Source organism: Lepidochelys kempii, chromosome 13 (assembly GCF_965140285.1).
Source record: "Lepidochelys kempii isolate rLepKem1 chromosome 13, rLepKem1.hap1, whole genome shotgun sequence".
Lineage (NCBI taxonomy): Eukaryota > Metazoa > Chordata > Testudines > Cheloniidae > Lepidochelys > Lepidochelys kempii.
This window is the reverse complement of record NC_136392.1, coordinates 19,977,246-20,003,198: the sequence shown is the minus strand read 5'-3', so window position 1 is coordinate 20,003,198 and position 25,953 is coordinate 19,977,246. Positions and strand designations below refer to the sequence as shown.

At 46.7% G+C, this 25,953-nt stretch overlaps 1 protein-coding gene and 1 long non-coding RNA gene across 2 annotated transcripts in view; one reads left to right on the top strand and one right to left on the bottom strand.

The window, feature by feature from the left end:
• LOC140897260 (uncharacterized) overlaps positions 1-12,393 on the top strand; it is a 51,028-nt gene extending 38,635 nt beyond the window's left edge. Inside the window, exon 3 of the long non-coding RNA XR_012154693.2 lies at positions 11,706-12,393. This is a non-coding gene — a long non-coding RNA (uncharacterized LOC140897260). The remainder of the gene's footprint in view (positions 1-11,705) is intronic.
• Positions 6,225-18,929, bottom strand: CCN5 (cellular communication network factor 5). Its single transcript, XM_073309640.2, has 5 exons — positions 18,811-18,929; positions 15,606-15,822; positions 11,662-11,913; positions 10,868-11,070; positions 6,225-7,491 (listed from the first exon to the last, which is right to left on the bottom strand). The coding sequence occupies exons 1-5, from the start codon at positions 18,868-18,870 to the stop codon at positions 7,468-7,470; spliced, it is 756 nt and encodes a 251-aa protein (XP_073165741.1). The 5' UTR covers positions 18,871-18,929; the 3' UTR covers positions 6,225-7,467.
• Between the last annotated feature and the right edge of the window lie 7,024 nt (positions 18,930-25,953).

Here is a 25,953-nt window from a genome sequence, read left to right as displayed (position 1 = left end):
AAGTCTGCTTTTCTGAAGTCCAGGGTCTGTATCAGTTACACATTGGTAGGGCAGGGAGAAGGGATCTCAGCAAATCCAATTTAGTTACCAAATGAAGGCCAGAGTAAGGAAGGAAATAGTGAAAAAGAGACAGGGCTTCAGAGCCCAGCAGAACACACTGGTAGTGGTCATGCCACACCTCACAGCATCCTCCCAGTTTGGGATATGAACTCTCTGCATGTATCTTTATCACACTGCAAACTCCATTTTGATTGTCAGGCTTGCCTGCCTCTCTGCTGTCTTCCTACTTCCATCTAAGGGTGAAAAATCCACAGCATAGTGACACAATGCTAACAATGAGCTAGAAATGAAGGGTCGTTAAACCTTGGTAGTATTCTATTCAAATGGAAGCCTCCTTAAACTAAGAAGGCAGCATACCAAGAAAACCCGTCCACCCAGATAGGCTGGTAACTAATCTATGGATTTCCTCGTGGGGACTTTGATCACCTGATGAGGCTGATTTTGGGTCACCTGACAAAAGGGACTGCAACTTCATAAAAGGAGTACTCTTGTCATTGTTTGTCTACACTACCGCGGGGTTGATCTAAGTTACACAACTTCAGTTCTTAGATCTACTTACCGCGGTGTCTTCACTGCAGTATAAGTTGACAGCTGGCGCTCTCCTGTTGACTCTGCTTGCACTTCTGGCCAGGTTTCAGCTTCCCAGAGATCGAACCACGAGGCGACGAGAGTCCCCGAAGCCCCTCCGGGTCTCGGAAGGGCTCCACTGCTTCTGGTCCGGTCCTGAGTTTCTGCTGTCGTAGGTTACATCCCCCCCAGCCACTACTGCCTTAGGTTTATATGCAGTCCCGTATACACCTTGATTATCCTTACACGGTAATATTTCGATTCAAGCCTTGCAACTGGTTTCTTACACTCACACTGTCTCACTCACTTCTTACGTATTGATTGATTACATATTTATACGCGTAGAATTGGTAATATAGATTTAAGCAAGCCTGTCACATCAGCGAGGACTTCTGTTGCAGCTTGTGGTTCAGACAAGAACTGTGCAAACTGCAAGGTACAGGAAGCTTACAGAGACACATAGACAGCTTGAAAGGCCGGGGGGGGGGGGGCATGGGCAGCTCTTCCTCCCCATGGAGCAGAAGCTGCTCCTGCCTGGCAAACGCCAAGCCATGGATGGGGCCACGTCCAGCTACACTGGTCTGTGAGGTTCCCACTTCCATGAAGGGGTGAACATCAGATTCTGTGCCCAGGAAGCATGCCAGAGAGACCAGAGAAAGAGTCAATGCTGAGCCTACCCAAACAGAGGGACACTTAAGAGCGCACAGGTCCAACATGCTGGGACCCAAACACAGTAGCCTGGTGAGTGTCCTAAGAAGAAGTGGAGGTAACTTTACCAGGTCTGTGACATGTAGAAATTAGAGATAGAGAAGATAAGCCGGCTGGTTCCCTGCGACACATGTACTAGCAATTTGCGTAAGTTTGGGAAATGTCACCTAAGTACTGGCAGAAGTTGGACTCCCCTAGATAAGAGGGTTTGCCAAAGTGGTACTAATTATAGGTATCTATCTTGGATTCAGAGAGACAACAGATGCTTCACAGAGCTGAAATTGTTCTGCAGGAGGATATGGATTATTAAATGACTATGTGGTAAAGTCAAGTTACTAGGAGCAACCCCCAACTAAGTTTCTATGGCTTACCTTTGATGGGAGGGAATGTGAAGTGGTTACCATATAAATAAAATTTATTCTTTCCATTATTGTGGGCCAAAGTTTGCCTGATAGTAGAGGTACAGATGGCTGGGACTTTGGCACAAGAATCCTGGAACAGTGCAGACAGGAGATATTAACCAGGAAAACAACCTTCTGTCCTGCACAGTCTCTCCTGCCTTCCTTCACCACAAGGAGTTTCGGGTAGTGATCCTTAGGGCAGTGGTTTTCAAACCGCGGGTTGCGACTCAGTACTGGGTCGCGGAATGGAAGGCACTGAGTTGCGGCGCCTCTGGTCAGCACTGCCGACTGCTCTGCAAAAAGTCCCATCAGTGGTGCTGCCTGGCCAAGGCAGGCTAGTTCCTACCTGCTCTGACACCACCCTGTGCCCCAGAAGTGGCCAGCAGCAGGTCTGGCTCCACTGGGTTGCAGGTGTTAACAATATTCTTCAAACTGGGTCACCAGAAAAAAAGTTTGAAAATCACTGCCTTAAGGGTACCTTACAGTTACAGTTGACAGGTAGAAAGGGCTTATATCAGGATTATCACCATCCTCATCTCATTGCTTTGATGAATAATATGTTTATTACTAATGTTAGCAAATTTGGTGCAATCCCAGACTATTCAGGTAATAGATTCAAGGCCATTTACTTACCAGCTCAAGGTATTAAAGAAGGTGACTGCAAATACTCAGCTGTAATGAGCATGTCAGTGCCAGCCCATTCCCAGTCCTGCCAAACCGTGGCAGGGTGTGCTACCTCTTTAAGAAACTGTCTGAAGCTTACAGCCAACATAGCGTGAGTGCACTCAAGGAGCACCCTGCCACACCCTGGGGGCTGGGCTATATAAACAGGAAAAGGAAGCTGAGTGAGAGAGGGGGTATGGTTGTTATTACAAGGTGTAGACAGTCAGATCATAAGCCTGGCTCCTAGATGCTTTGTTTCTCTGACTGTAAGTTTGGTGGCTCTGAGCTAAGGGTCTTATGAAGAGGGTTAAGTGGTTCCTTCTTTGACCCAGCACCCAAAGGAAAGGGAGAAAGCCTATCTCAGTCCCAAAACAATAAAAGAACTAGGCACTCTGGTAGCTGGGTTGGTTTGGATGCATTCTTAAAGGGGACTTTTCGTTAGTTTGGTTTGGCTTCCCCCTTCTAGGATTCTGTGAACAGCCCCAAACATTCAAAAATCAGAAGCCAGGCCCTATTCTGAGACTTGCACAAAAATCAGGAAATTTTTAAAAACAATACATTAGAGTTTTGATTTGCCTTCTGGCTTTGATCATTAAGGGTGACCTTTTCAAGCTTTTCTCCACAACTATGAGGACGAGAAACTTACTCTTCTTTAAAAAATGAGACCTGAGGTTCTCACCTAATCACGTGTGCAGTGAGCAAGGGGTCTTCTTAAAAACACCAAATATTGTGAACCTCACAATTAAATTACAAGAGTTGGTTACACTGCATTCTATGGAAAGAATAATCTTTCCAGTTCATTTGCATGTATTCATTTATTATATAGATATTTCCTGCTTAGCTAATCAGTGAGAAATGGCATCTTGCCGAAAAAATAAAGGATAGCAAAGAGGTATATTGAGTCAGTAGTAGTTGAGATAAGAATTTCAGGTTTCCTTTCAAAAACTGTGAGCCGTGGATTTTTTTATCAGTGTAAGAGATGAATTTGAGCAACATTTGAAAAGTATTTAATAAAGGTACCAAAGAGAATTAATTATAAGTTCTTATTGCATGTGCAGCCTGAGCTATGCTCCATTTTTCTGTACAGCTGACTGAAAAACATCAGACATTTTTTTCACCAGTTATCTATATACAGGGACATGGATCAAAATTGTCAACATATTTTATCAAAAGGGGTCACCTTAATGAACAAAGAGTACCCACATTTCATAGAGACATAATGTGTTTAAAGAAAGCATTCCAAAGAGATTTACTCCATGGCTTGAAATGCACTGTACTCTGCTGGTTAACAAAGAGTATGACTAGAGTTACGCATATTTTTCAGTGAGCATTGCACACTTCTCAGCCAACCACAGGTCAGTTTCACCTTTGGCAGCTGTGCTGTCTGCAGGAGAGACAAGGACCATCTGTTGTTCAGACTTTTGTTTCTGCACTCCCAGGTGTGTATTTTGGTGCTGTGTTCACGTGTGTGTGTGTGTGTGTGTGTGTGTGTGTGGTAGGAGGGGGATCAACTCTGATGATGACATTTAGGGAACGCAGCCCAAAATGTGGAAAAATATTGGTCCAGATCGTGTAGTCAGGGAGTCAGTGGAGATTTAGCTTGAGTAAGTGCTGAGTGAAGGATGGAGAATTCCGCCCGTAATTTCTCAGGAAGATGAAGAGTGGTTAAAGTAATGTGTATTAATGTTAACTTGACACAATGAGGGAGAGTGAAATGCTATTGTAATTTAAATCATCTACACCCTCCTCCCCCCCATGCCCAAGTGGTACGCATCCTCATGTACAGAGGCACAAACTAATGCATATACACACAACTCAATCATCTGTGTGCCTGCCTAAAGATATAGCCACAGTCCAACAGGTACAACACATAACAAATACATGCACACATCATCATCTTTTTTTTCTGTTTGTCCAGTGCCTAACTCAATGGCGTCTGGTCCATGGCTGGGACTCCTAAGTGACACAGGAATACAAATAATAATAATACTATTCATCCATGTACACCCCAGCTGGTACAGATGTATGTATACAGAAATATAGCAAATTAAAATAGAAACCACTGTAACGGAAAGATTTAACAGTGTTTAAGAAACATTGAGAGGCGGCAAACAGCTGACAAAATGTTATGAAATTTTAAATGTTTTTATTTTGCCTGCGTTTCTCTTATCAAAATTTAAGCTTCCTGAACTGCAGACATATCCAAGCTGTTTGGGCCTGATTCTGATCTCATTTACACTAGTGTAAATCAGGTATAACTCCACTGATGTTAGTGAAGATTCACCAGCGTAAAACTAGTGTGAGATCAGAACAGGGCCCACTCTCTTTAAGAGATGCACTAATACAATCTATGCAGCTAGGTGAGCGCATTTTTATTTTCAGATTCACAAAAACAAAACTGAAATTGCCAGATCTTGTCTGGATTCATAGTCTTAAACACAGCTCTGTTCTAGTTGCAATTCACATTTGTCCATGGGATGAGAAGTGTGTTGCCTCTGCAGATTTAAATCAAGGCCATTAGAGGGCATTTAAACTTCAGTTTTGAATAACCCTAAAAGATTATCACTCTGAGAAAATAAAGCTCGGGCTGCCTGCAGAATAACTCTCCTCAGCTGCTCCTGCTGGAACAGCCCCTCCGTGTTTGAAGATGGCCCTTTCCCAGCTTTGTGGTTCGTTTGCTGTTTTGCTGCCTTTCTTTTGGCCATGGACTTTAGGTTTTTGTGCTTGGATATTAGGTGGCATGTCCGGAGCTTCGGAATGGGATCACCAGTGTGTGAATTCCTTGTTTGCCTGGTTGAAAGACATGCCAAGCCACTGGTATTGTAGACGGAATGCGATGCTAAAGAGAATGTTTTCTGCTGGATAGGAACTTCACTGTTACTTTCAGAGGGAAGTATTTTCAGAGAAGAAAGGTGAATTAAAACTATCATAAGGAAGACTCCTGTTCTGATGACAATTTGAATATGTGCTGTTTATTTGTGTTAGTAGCTGGATATAATGAGCTGATTGTATGTGAATCATAGAACTGTACAAATCAGAGATAAGAACTTATGGTATTAGGTGCCATCTAGTCCTTTCCCTGAAGGTCCGTACAGAATTGTTCCCTACGGTGTTTTTTCTAATGTTTGAGACAATCAATGTCTTGGCATTAGCTGGCAAATTAAAACAAAGCAGAGCAGTATGTGTGACATTTGGGTGAAGGAGCAGCATTGTTGATGCACCCCTCACTTGTGTGTGCACAAACCCTAATGTATACGTGTATCAGGAGTTGGCTGCAGGCATGTTGGGCCTTTGAAAATCTGGCCAGTAAGAAATATATCAAGAAATCATCCCCAGACCTTGGAAAGAAGCATTCCCCTCCTTGCAGGCTACATCTGGAGAAGTAGAAGGATTTGGGGTGGCCATACCTATTTCTTGTTCTAAACGTTTTGGTTTTTTATTCATACTTCAATATAGAAGTTCCCAAACTTTTTCTGGGCAACTGTGCCAAGTTAATGGACTCTGAGTCATGCTCTACCAGCAGGTAATGATTGCTTCCATTTGACAGTATCTACCCTGTGGCGTTTGGCCTGCTTCATGCTCCTGTCTCACAGTGGTGAGCAGCCGAAGCTCTATGGAAGGCGCACAATCAAATGGAAAGTAGGCCCAGCATAGAGACTCATCCCAAGATAGAGAGGGGATCCTAGAGTACCAATTGCAAAGGCCGCTGAAGCATAGGCTCCGACTTCTCTGGTGCTGGTGGGTGCTCGACGCCCCCCTGCCCCGACTCCACCCGTCCCACCCCCATTCCAACCCCTTCCCCAAAGTCACCAGCTCAACTCCGACCCCTCCCTGTCCCTATTCCAACCCCTTCCCCAAATCCCCGCCCCAGGCCCACCTCTTCCCCTGAGCGCGCCGCATTCCCGCTCCTCCCCCTCCCTCCTAGAGCTTGTTATGCTGCGAAACAAGCTGTTTCGCAGTGGCAAGCACTGGGAGGAGAAGCGGGGACCCGGCGCGCTCAGGGGAGGAGACAGAGGTGGAGATGAGGTGAGCTGGGGCGGGGTGGGGAGCTTGACTGCCGGTGGGTGCAGAACACCCACCAATTTTTCCCCATGGGTGCTCCAGCCCCAGAGCACCCAGGGAGTTGGTGCTTATGCGCTGAAGCACCCGTGATGCTGTGGATACTGCCCCAGAGCTTGGGAAGGCATTCACTGCTTTAGAGCACGCATTGGGATAGTCCGAGCCAAACGTTCCCATAGGCAGTGCTGATAGCCGAGCGTTCCATATGGGACCCTAATACAGACAGAGGAGAGGCAGAGATCTACTAACCTTTAATAATGCTTTTAAATCCATGTACAGGGAATTGCGCTCTTCAGCACTCTCAGGGCCTGAGCCAAAGCCCACTGACATCAATGGGAGTCTGTCCATCGACTTCAGTGAGCCTTGGAGCCAGCCCGGAACGCCGAGCACATTTGTGTCTGAAGATCCAGCTTTACTGTACCCTCCTTGCCTCCCCTACTGCAGTGACTGCTCCATTTGAGCATTTCCTGGGGGATCCCGGCACTCCTAAGAGATCCCTTCACGCGGGTAGCCAGAACCTGCCTGAGAGTGACAGCTCCAGACTCCACATACAAAGCTAACTCCAGACTAACCCCATTGCTTAATTCTGAATGATAAAAACCTACTTCGAAAAGCAGTGACAGCCTGGCCTGCTGGGGCATTATAATTACTCTCCCACAGAGGGGATCATGCATGATCCCATGAGTGACTGTACCCACACAGCATCATTTCCAAGGGACATACTACAACAGCGGTCACAAGCTGGCAATAAGCTTACGTTGCCACTGCACGGTTTAAAATACACCTCGCAGGATTTCCCTACATTGTCTAGAGAAACCATAATGGGCACGAGCAAGAGGCCAGGGATCTTGTTCCAGATTCTTCATCCTCCTTTGCAGCTGAAGTCAGTCAGTTCTTCCCTAGCTTCATTGGGGGTAGAACACCCATTTCTGCTGCAACCGTAGCAACCTGGGCTTGGGTCAGTCTGAGATGAAGTCTTGACACCAAAATCTGAACTGTGTGGGCGGGGCTACAAACCACCTCCTCTTGCCCTCTGGAAAGACAGAGCAGACAGTGTAACTTTTCTCTTACCCACTGACAATGTACAGACAACCCGGAGACTAAAGCATCTTAGAATTGTTTCTCTACTGTCTCTATCAGTGACATGTCTCTTAAACCTGAGTGAGAATGACCTGTTCATTGGAGAGGAATCTCTCATGGCCTTCTAACCGGATGTCACTGCTGTGCTTTAACTTCAGGGACATCACAGATCACCTGAGTTTATTATCCTGCAATCATCCTGGGAGTCGGAATACTATTTTCTTCAAAGGCAGATGATGTCTGGGATAGCATCTGCCCTCTGGCCCATTGATACTGCTTAGTAATTATGTCTAGAGTCATGCTTCACCATCCCCACCACATGTGTGCCAGAACTAACTCCATTTAACACGAGCAGATAGACCAACATTTTCTCCAGGCTGCTGCCTGCCTTCTCTTTCTGTACCCACCAAATATGTATTTATATGCAGTACAACTTTTGTGTTTAGAAGAGCCCTTACACAGACAATGATGTGTAACTCTACCTCCTGTTGACTTCTCTTTACATTCTGTGGGCCAGATTTCCAAAAGGACTTTCTCCCTTTATGGGAGGAATTTGCACCCCCACTTCTATGTCTGCAATTGCATTGCAGACACAAATCAAGTAGTTAGAGGGGCAAATGCTCAGGTTTGTGCCTGCAATTCATTTTGCAGGCATAAGATTGGTGCCACATAGAATCATAAAATCATAGAGTTTAAGGGCAGAAGGGACGATTATGATCATCGAGTCTGACCTCCTGCACATCGTAGGCCACAGAATCTCACCCACCCACTCCTGTAACAAACCCCTAACCTATGTCTGAGCTATTGAAGTCCTCAAATCATGGTTTAAAGTCTTCAAGGTGCAAAGAATCCTCTAGCAAGTGACCCGTGCCCCACGCTGCAGAGGAAGGCGAAAAGCTCCCAGGGCCTCTGCCAATCTGCCGTGGAGGAAAAATCCTTCCCGACCCCAAATATGGCGATCAGCTAAACCCTGAGCATGTGGGCAAGACTCACCGACCAGACACCCAGGAAAGAATTCTCTGTAGTAACTCAGATCCCACCCCATCTAACATCCCATCACAGGCCATTTGGCTTATTTACCGCTAATAGTCAAAGATCAATTCATTGCCAAAATTAGGCTACCCATCATACATCCCCTCTGTAAACTTATCAAGCTTAGTCTTGAAGCCAGATATGTCTTTTGCCCTCACTGCTCCCCTTGGAAGGCAGTTCCAGAACTTCACTCCTCTGATGGTTAGAAACCTTCATCTAATTTCAAGTCTAAACTTCCTGAAGGCCAGTTTATATCCATTTGTTCTTGTGTCCACATTGGTACTGAGCTTAAATAATTCCTCTCCCTCCCTGGAATTTATCCCTCTGACATATTTTTAGAGAGCAATCATATCTCCCCTTAACCTTCTTTTGGTTAGGCTAAACAAGCCAAGCTCTTTGAGTCTCCTTTCAAAAGACAGGTTTTCCATTCCTTGGATCATCCTAGTAGCCCTTCTCTGTACCTGTTTCAGTTTGAATTCATCCTTCTTAAACGTGGGAAACCAGAACTGCACACAGTGTTCCAGGTGAGGTCTCACCAGTGCCTTGTATAATGGTACTAACACCTCCTTATCTCGACTGGAAATACCTCTCCTGATGCATCTCAAGACTGCATTAGCTTTTTTGACAGCCATATCACATTGGCGGCTCATAGTCATCCTGTGATCAACCAATACTCTGAGGTCCTTCTCCTCCTCTGTTACTTCCAACTGATGCATTCCCAGCTTATAACAAAAATTCTTGTTATTAATCCCTAAATGTATGACCTTGCACTTTTCACTATTAAATTTCATACTATTACTATTACTCCAGTTACAAGGTCATCCTTGTATGATATCCCGGTTCTTCTCTGTATTGGCAATACCTCCCAGCTTTGTGTCATCCACAAACTTCATTAGCACATTCCCACTTTTTGTGCCAACGTCAGTAATAAAAAGATTAAATAAGATTGTTCTCCTCTTCCTCATCACAGTCCTGGCCAGGGTTGTCTCTGGTGTATTATCTATACCTCTGCATTATCCAAATCCCTTCCTGGTTCCACACCAAGCAGAGGGCATGCATGTCATGTATGTCAGTGGTTCTCAACCTGGGGTACATGTACCACTGGGGGTACTCAGAGGTCTTCCAGGGGGCACATCAACGTATCTAGATATTTGCCTAGTTTTACAACATACATAAAAAGCACTAGCAAAGTACAAACAAACTAAAATTTCATACAATGACTTGTTTATACTGCTCTATATACCATACACTGAAATCTAAGTACAATATTTATATTCCAATTGATTTATTTTATAATTATATGGTAAAAATGAGAAAGTGAGCAATTTTTCAGTAATAGTGTGCTGTGACACATTTGTATTTTTACGTCTGATTTTGTAAGCAAATAGTTTTTAAATGAGGTGAAACTTGGGGATACGTGAGACAAATCAGACTCCTGAAAGGGGTACAGTACTCTGGAAAGGTTGAGAGCCACTGATGTATGTCATGCTGGGGGATAAGGAAGGAATTCAAATAATGCAGAGGTTTGGATAATATGATTTTGGATAAACAGCAGTATACTGTATATTGATTTAAGAAAAATCACACCCCCAACTGACTTAGTTAGACCAGTACAAAAGTCATTGGGTAGGTAGGCCAGTCCTTAGTGTGAGCATAACTTACCCTGTAGGATGGTGACAGCTAACGATACTCACAGGAGGTATTAAAAGGTAGCTGATAAAGGAGGGAAGGCCCACAATGACACATTAGTTTGCCACTTCAAACTTCCAAGTGAATGTCACAGACATTCTTTTGAGGGGTTCATAGCTTAATAAAAAGCTCTATTATTCCTGGGATCAAACTGGCTTCAGCTCAGTCCCGATTTGATGTAGATGACACTGATAATAAGGAGAAAACATCAGGGGACCAGGGGAGTTGTGAATGCACCTTCTGTCAGAGGGTATGTCCAGGCTTTGCCAATTCCATTAGCAGTCTCTGGGTAGTGTTGGACCCTTCACTGCTCTTGGAGTCACATAGTTCGTGGGCAAAAACTCAGGTTTGCACCACTCAGTTTAGTTTCAGGTTTGGATTTTCTAGCTGCAGTTTGTTTGCAGCTTGCAAAAAGGAGACAGCCTTTCTGAGAAGCTTACCCTGGCACACAGCTAGCTTGTGACTGGTGCATGTGTGTGCACAGGTGGCTAAGAGGGTTACAGTGGTTCTTACGCCAGAGTGGTGGTTGGGATTTCCTTTTTCTATAAAATCTGTTGCCAACTACAGACCTGCTAGCAGTGTTTTACTGGCTGAAGCCCAGCACTTACTGTATTAGATGTTCCTGGGAGAGCCTGGCAGGGTCTAAGCATGCACAAACGTTGGTGAGTTTCGAGCCTGCAGTACCGATTCTGGTTTGACACCCGTGTAGAAATCCCCATGCCACAGGTTGCAGAGCAAGCACTCCACTCTGTGCTCCATGCTTCACAGAGGTAGGAAAAGCTTGCTGATGCTGTCCCAGGCGGCCTAAGCACTGGACATGGAAAGAGACTTTTAAGCCACACACAAATGTACTTTGCTCTGGGTCAGTGGTACGAATCCAGCTCAGGCTGGTAGTGACCAAGGAGCACCTGCAGTCTGTGAAAGGAGTTGGGGGTGGGGGTTCTCCTTTTGCTGTCCGAGGTTGATGAGTGAATGGGCCATGTAGACCAGGGGTTCTCAAACTGGGGGTCGTGAGGTTATTATCTCAGGGGTCGCGAGCTGTCAGCCTCCACCCCAAACCCCGCTTTGCCTCCAGCATTTATAATGGTGGTAAATATATTAAAAAGTGTTTTTAATTTATTAGGGGGGGTCGCACTCAGAGACTTGCTGTGTGAAAGGGGTCACCAGTACAAAAGTTTGAGAACCACTGATATAGATTGATCTGTCATCCCACCCTTAGAGGGCTCCCTCCAGAACAAAGATAAGACATTTTTAGGTACTGTTGCTTAGTTGCTCACTGTTGCAGGTTACACAATGTAAGGAACCCAATTGCAAGAACAGGTTTCATTTGGTTTAACCCTTTCAGTGGTGAATGTACCTTCCAGGGATGTTACTTTACCTTTAAGGGCACTCAGGACTTTACCTGGCTTGGCATCCTGAAGGAAGTGACTGTTTTGCTTCTCACAGATCCATTCCTGACAGCACTTCCCTGGGACCACCACACGCCTCGGATGGGGACAGTCCGGAGTGGGCAGGCGGACATCCTCACTGCAGAGGGGAACGCAGGTAAAACCTCCGTCTGAGCAGCGGCACTGGATCTTACAGCTGGGCTGGAACACCTCACCGTCTTGATAGACCTTTCCATTCACCTCGCAGCTGTCGTCTCCCTCCTCAACTGCAACCAACACCCAGAGTAACCCAATAGTAACAAAGTGACCAATCAAACGCAGAGAGAAGGACTCAGGTTCCACTGAGGGCAAACATACAATAATTACAAAGGGGACTCCGTTATTTGTGGGCTCAGCTTAAGGTCTGATCCAAAGCCCACTGAAATCAGAGTGTCTTTCCATTAACTCCAAAGGGCTTTGCATCTGGCCCAGAATGGCTAGGTGAAGGAGGTAACCTACCAGATTAGCCAGGTGGTTGGCTTTGCTGGGGCTGTGATAAACTACAGTGTCTATCTGGTGAGCTCCTCATGCCAGGTATTGCGTTTTTCTCCTGGCTCAGGGGGTGGTGATCACAATGTAAGTGCCTGGACAAAGAGAAGTAGCTGAATTTTCTCTGTTGACCACCATGCATGCTTGTGGTACCGGGTATAAATATTAAATAAGAATAGAGCTGGTCTAATAGTGATGTAATTTATTTTTAAATAAACCTTTTAGTGCAAAGAACTCTTGGATTAATTCTTTAAAGAATATCTTTTGTCCCTCTGCGGAGCTGGTGAGAGAATGAAAACAATGATGTGTGCTTAGTTCTGAGACAAATGCCAAAATGCGTCGGATAATTTATTCATGATGAATCATTGGACCAGCACTAACTAATAAATAAATAATAACCATCAGTGTGTAGCACGTTCTGCGGGGACACTCAAAGTCCAGACTTCTTAGTATTCTCTGCTGCCAGGTGGTAGCAGCCAGCCACTGGGGCAGCTCACCAGAATCCCTCATCAGAGGCTGAGCTCATTCTGTGTGCATCCAGCCCATTTCCTCAGCTGAGCCTGGAACCTGGACTGTCACTGGCCACAGGCAGCAGCTCTTGTAGGGGATTCCTCACTGGAGCAAGGAACAAGACAACTGGAGTTTTGCTGCGTTTCTCTTGAGAGGGAGTCGCTCACAATATGATTGACACACTGAATGTAAAGCTCTCAGGCTGCTGCCTCCCTGTTCTGGGTGGAGTCAGAACCCCAAAGACTTCCTCTTGGGGCAAGTCTGCAGTACAAAATTAAGTCAACCTAAGTTACATTGATGTGCAACCAACTGCAGTAATTGAATCGCTTTTACATGTCATAGAATCATAGAATATCAGGGTTGGAAGGGACATCAGGAGGTCATCTAGTCCAACCCCCTGCTCACAGCAGGACCAATCCCCAATTAAATCATCCCAGCCAGGGCTTTGTCAAGCCTGACCTTAAAAACTTCTAAGGAAGGAGATTCTACCACCTCCCTAGGTAACGCATTCCAGTGTTTCACCACCCTCCTAGTGGAAAAAGTTTTTCCTAATATCCAACCTAAACTGCCCCCACTGCAACTTGAGACCATTACTCCTTGTCCTGTCCTCTTCTACCACTGAGAATAGTCTAGAACCGTCCTCTCTGGAACCACCTCTCAGGTAGTTGAAAGCAGCTATCAAATCCCCCCTCATTCTTCTCTTCTGCAGATTAAACAATTCCAGTTCCCTCAGCCTCTCCTCATAAGTCATGTGTTCCAGACCCCTAATCATTTTTGTTGCCCTTCGCTGGACTCTCTCCAATTTATCCACATCCTTCTTGTAGTGTGGGGCCCAAAACTGGACACAGTACTCCAGATGAGGCCTCACCAATGTCGAATAGAGGGGGACGATCACGTCCCTCGATCTGCTTGCTATGCCCCTACTTATACATCCCAAAATGCCATTGGCCTTCTTGGCAACAAGGGCATACTGCTGACTCATATCCAGCTTCTCGTCCACTGTCACCCCTAGGTCCTTTTCCGCAGAACTGCTGCCTAGCCATTCGGTCCCTAGTCTGTAGCTGTGCCTTGGGTTCTTCCGTCCTAAGTGCAGGACCCTGCACTTATCCTTATTGAACCTCATCAGATTTCTTTTGGCCCAATCCTCCAATTTGTCTAGGTCCCTCTGTATCCTATCCCTGCCCTCCAGCGTATCTACCACTCCTCCCAGTTTAGTATCATCCGCAAATTTGCTGAGAGTGCAATCCACACCATCCTCCAGATCATTTATGAAGATATTGAACAAACTTCACTCCTTGTGTTGGCAGTATGTCCCCTCACCAGGAGCGTTTGTGCTCATTTAACTGTCAGTGTGGGGAATTGTGGGATGGCTTGTGAAGGCCACAACAGTTGATGTAAGGAACACAGTGTTACACTGACACCGTGTCAACCTAACTACATTGACCTAAGTGCTACTCCTCTTGCAGGGGTGGAGTTAGTGAGTTGGTGTCATGGGCGAGTTACATAAGTGGGAGAGACATTTTAGTGTAGACACTTACAGAGTTAGGTTGATATAAGCTGCCTTACATCGACCTAACTCTGTAGTGTAGTGTAAACTAAGCCTTAAAAGTGGTACAGGCTGTGCCAGCTTCCCCTGGACGGAAAGTACTTTTGAGGAGCAGCAGCCACATGGTCCCATGGCCCATGTGCTTTGAAGGTCTCATTTGAGAAGATAGAAGGGGAGCAGGTATAGGACAGGACCCTATTCTCATTGCCTGTGTCATCGGCAGGAGAAATGTGTCATCAGCAGGAGAAATGTACCCTGGCAGAGATGTACCCTGTGTGGGATTGTAGGAAGCTGTGTTCTTGCCTGAGAGGGTCCTGAAGGGATAAACTAAGATTGAATTGGACTGAAGAGTGTCAGGCCACTGAGAGAGTGATTGAAGAGTGTGTGTCTGTGTGTGTGTGTGAGAGCAACAGACAGAAAGAGAAAGAGAGAAGAGCTTCTCAATAGAGTCTATTGCTTCTCCTCCAAAGGGGTCCCATCCTCCTTCCCAACCTTCTCGCCTGCTTCCTTGTGAATTGCTCAGAGAAGAGGTTCATCAGCCTACGAGAGAACCATGGACACTTTACTTTGCAAATGTCCTTCATGTCTGCAAAGTTTTAGGACTGTGACAGCCCTACTGCCCCCTAGCACAGCACAAAGCCCAGTGGTATGGGAGCTTAGGTACTATGGTATTGAGCATCCCAGAAATACCTAAAAAAGACAGGTAAGTCCTCCAAACTAGCAGCAACTGCCATTTCTTGGGAACCCCCAAAAGGAAGTGATTCCGTTGCCCATTAGCTCTTGTAACCGGGGAAGGTTTGATGTTTGCTCAGCTCACATCCCTGTCAGCTGACTTGAGCTCTCGGAGGAGGACAGGAACTCAAGGAGTGTTTGTTGAGTTTGTTTACGCTCCTGTGAGAACTCCAGATAGAACAGAAGTTGATGATGTGGCATAAAACTGTGTCTGTTCCCTGCGCTGAGGTCAGAGCCTTTGTTTAACAGGCATGTTTTGGGGGTTAAATGTCGGATCTGGGGTTCCATATAAGCATGTTCCAGATAAATTTCAGCCCTCTCTACCCTGGGACAGTTGTTTCCTTTGCTAGCTCTGTGGGTTGGTTGATACTGGGGACATTTCCCTCAAAATTCTAACTGGCTTTGAAACCGGGTCAGCGAAACCATCTTGCAAACTGGTTTGAGCTACAGCGCAGAGCAGACACCAGGGGTCCAGAACCACTTTTTATTAACCACTCCCCTGACAGCGGGTCAAGCTACTTGGTCTGGCTGCAGCTCCCAACCGTTTTAGGATGGGGTTAGCTGAACAGGCTGGGATTTGGGGGAGATGTTCCCCCGGTGTCAGCCAGGCTTTAATGAAAAGGGTGAGAGGAATGTGCTCACAGTTGCAGGTTCCTCCTCTCTCCAGGCGGGCATCACTGTAATCACAGATGAGGCCCTGGTTCCGATCACACACATTGAGGTGATTGCAGGGCTCTCCCAGCCGTCGCGCGCATATCCTGCAGCAGCCGCATCCGTCCAGAACCAGAGGGGAGCCGGGAGGGCAGCGGGGCGGGATCCAGGGGCAGTAACATGGTGTCCGGCACAGCTGAGTACAGACCTGCGGAAGCAAAACTATAAGTGTTCACAAAGGGTTTTTCCTTAGCTTGATGCTGCAACCTTACAGTGAATCCCACTGAGTTCACCTCAGGCTTGCTAGGGGTTTAATTTCATGGGGGTCAGGGTTTTGTTCCCAGCATGACTCAGGAGACTCTGCATTCCACAGAGAGGCTTCAAGATAGATCTGAAAACAACTGTTCCTATAGGGCTTGATACCACAAGATTCTGAGCATCTTCAGCCCCCACAGAAACCAATGAGATTCAAGGATGCTCAGCACTGCACAGCATTAAGCCCCAGATTAGAAATTACTCAGAATGAATTGCAGGGGGCATCCTATGTACTGGTCCAGTTTTGATTTAACAAACCAATGAGAATTGGTCTTACTGCATTGTCTCTTTATTTCCTCCAGTACCTGAGTCTCCCTCTCTTTCCCCCTAACCTTAATGACCATGTTTTGCAGTGAGGCCTTGGGAATGTCACATAATGGCTTTGTGCCTCAGTTTCCCCATTGGTAAAATGAGGTTGATAATACTGACCTGCCCTGGAACAGGGGTTTGAGTTAATTATTTTTTACACAGTACTTTGAAAATGTAAAGTACTAGGTAAGCATTAAGTATTGTTACCATTTTGGTACTTTAATGGGAGTTTAGCCTGAGAACAGGCAGTAAGGACTGAATAGAAACTGAGTCACAGCCTCAGGACTTGGCCCAACAACAACTCTACACACCAACACAGTGTGGCTGTGCAAAAAAGATGCAGGTGTTAGACAACAGCTCCTAAGTGTGCTACATTGTTAATAAGCTGTGCCGGTCTGTACTGTTGTGGAGCGGTTAAAATGTGAGTTATTGACATACAGTAGTACATTGGAACAGCTTCCCTGCAGGCATTACATCGTATCAGACCAGTGGGACATCTTACCATCTTCTATGGGTACCCAAAATTAGGCTTGCTTAATCAAATGAGTGAAACTAAACGAGTGTCACTACTTCTTGCTTTGGCCCCTAGTGTGTCCTTAGTGATGTTCTGAGCCCCAGCTGCTGCAGCCTCTGCACCAATTTGGCCAGTTGTGCAAGTGGCACACTTGGCTGAAATTTTCAAACAACGGAAACTTAGTTGTGCTTGGAAAATATAGCTGCTCAGATAGAATGGATAATTGCTTAGGAACGTTTTTGCACAAATGCCTGTTTGCATGGACAGTCAGCTGATTTGCAGTGCAGTGACCTGCTGGAGTTTAGGTAGGTAGATAGATATAAATATCCATTATCCATTCTGCATGCACAATTACCTGTGTGCAAATATATTTCACAGACACAGGAAGGTCCCTGTTTGCAAATCTGGCTGTGAACATTAATATGTTATCACAGAAAAAATATCAGGAGCTATTCATTTGTATTTTTCAAGTGAATTCATTGCTGGTGAAAAATGCTGGATTGATAGCCCCCTTGTGTACAACATGAACAGCAGCAGAGTAAATTTCTTGAGAACGCACACTACCCCTACCAATGTGCCATGCATTCCTGCCTACTAAATGAAGCCAGAGCAGAGTTCAGTCTCCATGCTGATTCAGACCTTGGCTTCTCTGCTGTGACTGACAAAGAGGGAAGCAATCCGTGGATTCCACTGGAATGTTCATATTAATTACCATCTTCCTTTCCCTCTTTCATTAGCAGCATGTCTCATAGCAACACCCTCCCATTCTGCAGCCTACACCTGGACAGAGTGGATCTTGGTGCTGCTGTTTATTTTCCTCATCAGCAGCAGTGCCACTCACATGATGACCCTTTATCTCCCTGTAGTAACTTCAGTGGCAGGCGCGAGAGTCAAATGTATCCAAGATAGCTAGCACAGTCCCCTCTTTAATACACTTCTATTATTTAATTATGTTTTTACTGAGACAAAAAGCGTAGTGAGATTTACAGGAATAACAATAGGTACAACAGCTACAGTTACACTGGCTAGGATGAAATAACAAGAGCTAACAATCATCATTCTTCAGGAAATAAGTTGAGAGCTATAAGGGTCAGGAAGAAATTTTTCTTCATGTACAGCTTTGTCCAGATGTATCTTTATAATGGGTTTTCATTTTCCTATGAAATATCTATTATAGGCCACTATTGGGGAAAGATTATCCAGATGATTGATCTGATCTGGTTCCATTAATCCTGTTTTCCTCTGTTCCTTTGTAGTTAGCTTGTCCTTAGATGACAATTTGTCCTAATGATTAAAGGCCAAAAGTATGCGGGTTAAAATTCAAACAGGCATCACATTGCAATGATCTCAATGCTTGTAGTGTGTCCAACTTGAGGAATTCAAGCAGCATTTCAAGAAATTTGCAACTGAAAAATTCAAAAGTTTTAAATTTTCCTGCTCTTTGCAAAGGGAATTGTTTCTCACAGCACTTCAGATTCAGGAAAAAATTTGGTTTTAGAGCAACCAAAATCCTGTAGGAGGCATCAGCCGTACATGTGCTTCACTACATCTTGGGAGTGAAAACTGGATAATGACTGAGTAAACCTGAAAAAGCAGTGCGGGTTACTTGGCTCTGTGTCCCCAGAGGCTTCAGTGCAGGACAATGAATCTGGAGAAGCAGGTCTATAAACCATTACATACAATTGTCTGCAGGTAGCAGGTATGCATGCTGGAGCCTTGGACACAATTAATAATGGAGATGGGTCATGCATATAGGTCCAAACTTACCTTTGTTGTCATTCTTCTGTCTTTAGTGGAATTGCACTAGAGATACACGTGGCTCATTAATTTTAAATCATTGCTACTTAATTCAACATTTTCCTGATAGTCATGAACTCCCTGCCTCTACCTTCAAGGGGTTGCATGAATATGATGCATTCTGCAGCATGCATACTAATAAACTTGGTAAGATCTTTGAATTGTTGCAGTTACCAAGCTAGTTTCTATTGGTTACAGGTTGCTTTGTAAGTAAGAACCAAAAGCTTCCTTGACTAAGAATAAAGCCCCCAGCTTCCTTACCTTGGAAAGGACGCAGAGAAGAGAGAAGAAGAGAAGCTGCTTTTCCAGTTGGCTTCTCATGCTGCCTTACTCTCTGGCACTTCAGCACATCAGTCCCCAGGCACTTTGGAGGCAGCAATGTGTTTGCAGTTTTAAAAGTCTCGGAGTAAGGTCCTGCTGGTGTTTATACTCTTCCCTGCTCTGATGTCACTCACAGGCTCCAATATAAACATGAGTAGGTTTGGACAAGCATCAAGATTCTTTTTTTCCCCCCAAACCCACATTCCAGCTGACATTTCCACTCACTTCAAGGTGAGAATGTGCAGCCCACTGAGAAAGCAAAAAGAAGGGAGAGTCTCCCATGGGCTTGAAGGAGCAGGAGAAGCAGCAGAAGAGGGGAGAATGGGCTGTACTAGAATGCAGGAAAGTGTGCACAGCACAGAGAGACTGCAGTAGGGAATGGCAAACTGGCCATAGCTGAGGCTGGTATGAAAGCTCCATGCTTAGTTACCATTTCCTGCTGTTTCAAACTCAAAATGAATAGAACCTATTTGTTTACTGAACTATTTCCTTGCTGATTTTGAATTTCTAGCCTGCAGGACCTATTCATCCCTGGATTTGTACGTTAAAGTGATTCCACTTTTTATAAACCTTTTTCTGGAATATCTGCCCCATTCTCACATTTCCTGCCAGTGGAAAATCAACATACACAGATAATCTGGCATCCCCCCAAACTCGTGACCAGGACTTTGGAACAACCAGAGAGAAGCCTGCCCCAGGGAATCCATCCTAGGTTTTACACTGAGCCCACATGCTGGGATAGGACTTTGAAAGTGGAGAGGGTCAGGATGCTGTGGTTGTTACTCAGGCAGTGTGGCTATCTCAGGGTTATGTACCTCACTCACTATGGAAGTTCAGTGAGTTGCTTTAGGCTCCCAGAAATTGAGGACACGAAGTTTGCAAGGTGAGCTTCTCTCACTAATTTCAGGTTTATCTCCTCTAAGTCGAGGTGTTGCATTAACACTGAAGAACTGATTTGTTGCAGTGGCTCACCAGCCTGTTGCACAGAGCTTCTGTTGCTGAGAGAGATTATTTAAAGGGTGTGTTCAGTTTTTACTACATGCAGGGGTGTTGGTGTCTGCAAAGGGCAAGTACAAGGGGCATCTGAGGGCCTAAAATCTGGCCCTTACAGCACAGTTGCCAATCCCTAGTGTTGAAAAATGATGAGGCAGGCCCTAAAAAATCATGAGATTTTTAAGCCAAAATTTTGGGTGCTTTTTATTTGCCTTCTGGTGTTAAACCATTTGGGCGGTGGGGGTCACAGTCTCCAGGTTTTCTCCAAAACCAAAACAGCTAGAAACTTACTTTAAAAAAAAGAAAAGAAAAGAAAGCAGAAATTCATGAGTGCAGGAGGTAGGGCTTTAAGAAAAATACCAACTATTTCGAGACTTGGGATAAAATCATGAGAGTTGGTAACACTGGGGCGGGGGGACTATGTTGCCATTTGCCACTTCTAACAGGACCTTGCATAGAGGGATGGGCATGATCTCCACAATCCAAAGGGGAGGGCACGGTACCACGGCTGGATTAAGGCAATCTGCAATAGATATACCATGACACTGAGTCCCTTGTAGCTCTAACCCCATGGTTCCACTCCCGCCCCATTGATCCCACTGAGGACCATCCAGGGGTCACATATTGCCCTCAGTCTGGTACTACTGCTGGTAGGGGACATCTCCTAAGGTCTGTATCCTACCTTTGAGGAACACTGGTACAGCAGGGGTCAAGAAAGGATTCTCCCCCGTTGTATTCTGGGGTTTTGTTTTGTTATCTCCTTCCTCTGAAGCACCACAGATGGCCACAGCTGGAGATGAGACACTGGATGGGGTTGGCCGGTGCTCTGAAGTGGTACAGAGAATTCTCTCTCTCAGGTGCTGGCTGGCTGGTTCTTGCTCACGTGCTCAGAGTCTAACTGACTACCGTATGTGGGGCAGGGAAGGAATTTTCCACCCAGGTCAGACTGGCAGTGAGCTTGGAGGGGTTTCAGTTTCTTCTGCAGTATGGGGTGCGGGTCAATTGCCAGAATTATCTGGGTGCATTTGATCTAATAAATTCCCTGCCATTGCACAGGCATTGGACACTAGTGCACCTTGGTCCCTCCTATTCTTCTGAGGTCTGTGATATTTTGGTCTAATTTTGGTTGTTGGGTTTAGGGGGCAGGTGCTGGGTGGTGTTGGGGTCCTGTAATACTGGATGATCTGGTCGTCCCTTCTGGCCGCAAGATCTGTGACTCTAATTCCAATGTGGGCTGCATGTGTTAACTACTTCTAGCGATGACCTGTATGCCAGTCATGGTATGGAGCTGGTGAGATTTCCCCTAGCTCTGTGCCTGATGGAAACCACTGAAACCTTTATTTGTATGTCTTTGTATCAGTGTTTACTCTAAAGTGAAGTAAAGGGCTAAAACGACAATTAGCAGGAAAAGACATTTTTCTCTTTTTTCCTGGGTGCAAACTGTCAAAGCCCTCGTGTCACTGAGATTGCCTGAAAGGGAAGAAAAAAATAAAAGAAACTTTTGTCACTGTAACATCAGTCTTAGATCTCTGCTCCTGTCTTTTTGCTGTACAAGCCTTCTGCATTGCTTGGTACTTGAAAGCAGATGCTACAAAGAATACGGAAAGAAAGAAAGAAAGAAAAAGAAAGAAAGAAAGAAAGAAAGAAAGAAAGAAAGAAAGAAAGAAAGAAAGAAAGAAAGAAAGAAAGAAAGAAGATGCTACAAAGAATACGCTACCAGGAACATATCTGTTCTTAAAACTTAGAGCAGAAATGGAAAGAGTGGATCAAGAAAATACTTGGACATTTTCAGTTACCAACTTGATTCTCCACCTCCTTATTACCCAGCTGTCTGTGGGAGTTCAATGTTCTAGCTCAGCAAAGCATTAATTGTAAGGAATGTGTTAATGAGACCTTGTCCTCTGTGCAGCTATAACCCCACCTTCCAAAGGCTGCTGTAAAATCGTACAGAACAGAGGGCAGGAATTCCCATTATTCTGGGCAAAACTGATAGTCTCCCCACTTCAGGAGAGGCTGTGTCAGACAATCAGGGTCTCTTTCTCAAATCTGTTATCACTCAGAGACGCGTTTTTCAAGTGGACTGGGCAGGCTGGGTTGAAGACCATGTAGTGTCCAGTAGAGGCTTGGGCTGCACTTGTTCCAGTTATTCTTTATCTCCTTACAAGCAGCCATGTTCCTTGGTGGAGCAAGGATGCTGCTCGACAAGCACCCTTCAGTCGAAACCTGCAGTAAAAAGGCTTTAGCCAAGTTGAGCGTTCCACCTTGTCTTCTGTTTCTAGCTGTCTGGAGGGAGCAGTTCTGGTGAAGCCTCAAAAGCTTCCAGGAAAACAATATGCTGTGTTGGAAGCTACGCTGCACTGAGCGTCACAAGGCCCCAGGCAGGCCGCTGGAAATGGCAGCAGAAGACGAACCCCACGTCAATTACTCCTTGAGAGTTGCCGAAAGGTTGGTCTGCGCCTGGCTCAGGTGCAGTGAGTTAATTAATTATTCCCGTCTCTCTGTTCGTTGTTAGGGGAGGCTGATAACTGGCAACACGTCCAGCTGCAATGTAGAAATTATGCTGGCCCTGCGTTCATGGAAATGCGATCTCTGCAGTACGCGCTCTGCTCTCTTCAGCTTCAAGAGCAACTCCTTACAATGAATCAATTAGCAATCTGCCCAAGGCCTCTGGGTTTCTGACAGGGCTAAAGAGTGCTCCAGCCACTGTATGCTGGAGTAGAGGCGCATGGAAAAGGCTGGGGCGCCAGTGAAGCCCCCCTCCACCCATCTTCACCATGCCATAGAGTGTAGCCTCGCTATGAGGGGGAGCCTTCCCTTATCTGTGGTAGATTTACGATCCTTTCCTGGATCAAGCATGTCCCACCTCATAAAAGTCAGCCCACATTCCGTGTATTGCTGTTAATGAGGAAATAGCTGCACTGGGCACAGGTGAGCTGCTGCCAGGAATACAGCCCTGCGAGCCAAGCACCTCCAAGCACATGCTGGACGTTAGTGATCATTGCTGCCTGCCTGGGGTAGGGCGTTGTTGCTACAAAGCGGGGAAGGGAGGCACAGACAAGCAAGGGGGCTTGTCCGAGTGAGTGGGAGACCTGGCAACATGGTATGGGCTTGTGGTTCGGGCACAGGACTGAGGCTCCTGAGAGCTAGGTTCAGTTCCTGGCTCTGCACCAGACTCTTGGTGTTATTGCAGGCAAGTCACTTAATCTCAGGTACCATCAGTTAAATGAGGATACGGAAGCTTAATTTCTCAATCCTTTGTCTGGCTTCCCTAGTAAGCCTGGGGGGATCAGGTCTATTCCCTACTACGTGTGTGCATAGCGCTTAGGGCTGTAGGTGCTACAGCAGGGGTGGCCAACCTGTGGCTCCGGAGCCATATGCATCTCCTTGTGTAGGCACCGACTCCAGGGCTGGAGCTACAGGTGCCAGCTTTCCAATGTGCCAGGGGTGCTCACGGCTCAACCCCTGGCTCTGCCCCAGGCCCTGCCCCCACTCCACCCCTTCCCACCCCCTCCCCTGAGCCTGCCGTGCCCTCCCCCCCACCCTCCCAAGCCTCCTGCACTCCACGAAACAGCTGATCGGGAGGTGTGGGGAGGAAGGGGGAGGCGCTGATCGGCAGGGATACCAGTGGGCGGGAGGCTCTGGGAGCTGGGGGTGGGGAGCTGGTAGGGGGCTGCTGATGTATTATGGTGGCTCTTTGGCAATGTAAATTCGCAAATTCTGGCTCCTTCTCAAGCTCAGGCTGGCCACCCCTGTGCTACAGCAATACAAATCATTGATACTAGCAGAACCTGGAATAAGAGTCCTGGCTCCCAGGCCCCCTGCTGTAGCCACGTGACCACACCTCACCATGCCTGGCACTCAAGATCAGGACATGTTCACTAGTGAATGCCTGACTCCAAGACACAGTGGCTTCTGTTCTCTTTATGATCATCTCCCTCTCAAGACTAATGACATATACAGTGAACTGAACTGCAAACCCTGCTTGTGAGGCTCCTGGGTCATCTGTCGCTGGTGGATATAGGGAAATAATGCCCAGTGGATGGCAGTTTCCCCTGCAGGCTGGGCTTTCTCTCTGAGCTCGTTCGCAAAGTAACTTGTGAAGAGAGCCCTTCAAGGAGGAGGGAGAGTTTGAAATTGCCATAACAAGTGATGTCACTAGGAACCCAGCTGAGCTCAGGCAGCGAGAGGAAGCTGCAGCGTTAAAGAAAATAGCAAGGGATGAAGGAGGCCAAAACCACAAATCCGAGCACAGCCAACTGCCCATACTTAGGATTTTATCATGGCTGTTTACTGAACAAGTATCCGCAGAGGGATCCACTCCAACCTCATTAGATTTCCTGGCTGCTCGGAGGGAACCAGTCCAGGGACTGGGCTTCTTACCCACAATCCCACTGGCTCCGGTCCTTAAGGAGGCTGCCACACTGGCTGGGATGCTTATGAGCTGACAGAGGAGTGGGATACATGCTGTTAACTTCCACCCAAGGTGTCTGTGAGGAGGAAGGTGAGCTGGTGGAGACAAGGTGCCGGATTGGTTACCGGTGAAATGCCACTAGAGGAGGCCTTGCTGCTCCATGCTCAGCTCTGCAGAAGGGACCCTGCAGGCACACAGGTGGTACAGAGGCTGCCATCTGCCTGGTGCCATTCTGCCAGGGGGAGGAGGGGTGAGCGAGCATGCAGCCTGCCTTCCTCTCCTCAGGCCCATGTGGGAGTGTGGAGTGGACGGAGTTAGTGTAAAAGGTGCACGTCTCTCTGAGAGAGAGCGATGTGACTAAGCAGCTCCCATCACCTTCTGCTCTATGGGCCTGGTCAGATCAGATCAGATCAGCACATAACAGGGTGGGTGCATCTGGCTTTGAAGTTCCTTGCATCTCCCCCTCAACGATGATGCCATTTTCCCTTTGACCCAGTTTGCTTCAACCCTCCTCTCCTGTCACCTTCCCACTCCTCCACCCCAGCACCTGGATGAACTCCTGGCCTCGCCGCCATCCCCCATCAGTAGCCTCAGTACTTTTCCCTTTGACAACTCTGCAAACCCCCGGGCATGCCATTCTCTCTCCTGCCCCCTGCCCCACCTTTAGCATCTGCTGGCGTTTTCTCCCACATGCGCCCTAGTGACAGGCACAGGCCGCACTTGCCCATGCTTTGCAGGACTGTCCGACATTCCCCACAGAAGATGTTTTGTGCTACCAGAGGACGACGATGAGAAAACACCACATCTACTGGCGTGGCAGGTTTCTGCTCGTCTGGCCCTGATCTGTGGTGGGTTCCTGCCACAGGTGCTGACTTTCTTCTTCCGGGTGCTCCACCCCGAGGTCCTGCCCCCTGCTCTGCCCCTTCCCCCAAGGCCCAACCCTCGCTCCACCTCTTTCCACTCTGCCCCGTCCCCGAGGCCCGTCCCGCCTCTTCGCACACCTGTCCCCTCCCCCAGTACCTCCTGCCTTCCATTGAGCAGCTGATCGGTGGGTGGCTGGTGGGTGCTGAGCACCCACTATTTTTTTCCCATGGGTGCTGCAAGGCCGAGAGCACCCATGGGGTCGATGCCTATGGTTCCTGCTCAGAAGAGCATTAGAGCGGATTGTTAGTGAGAACGAAAGGCTCAGATGAAAGGAAGTGAGATTCCTGCAGTGCGTACAATGGCGTGGCCTGGGAGCCTCATCACGGGCTCCCAAGGAGCACATGCTAAGGACCAACTCCAGCCCTGCTATAGCACCGGGAGAGCCACCCACTCCTGTGATTACCTAGGAGGCCATGATGAATGATCCTCCAAAACACTGTGCCCCCTTGCCACATGCACTGAAAAGTAGGGGAGATATACTGGTAGCCGAGGATTAGCCCTTGGTGTCCTGTTTCCTCGCTTGGAGGCGATCCCCCTGTAATCAGGGTGGAGTGTGAAGGGCAGGAATGTAGTGGTCCAGCTGATCATAGCTGAGTCATTTCCTCCCAAAAATGAAAATGATTTTTAAAAATCCAGAATCTTCTACAGAGAGAGTGCCAATGCAACAAATGTCCCTTCACCTTTGGCGCTCACCTACTGGCAGCCTCACAGAGAGGCCAAGCAAGGAATGATCCATGGAAATTGAACTCCCCTTC

What these genes read in the sequence shown, in the direction of transcription:
- CCN5 (XM_073309640.2), bottom strand. Translation starts at nt 18,870, where the DNA reads ATGAGAAGCCAACTGGAAAAGCAGCTTCTCTTCTTCTCTCTTCTCTGC. An exon ending in CCTTCAGGATGCCAAGCCAG is followed by an intron (nt 11,071 to 11,661) that starts GTAAAGTCCTGA and finishes TTCCATGTCCAG; the next exon opens with TGCTTAGGCCGCCTGGGACA. An exon ending in TCCCAGGAACATCTAATACA is followed by an intron (nt 7,492 to 10,867) that starts GTAAGTGCTGGG and finishes CTGTCTTTCCAG; the next exon opens with AGGGCAAGAGGAGGTGGTTT.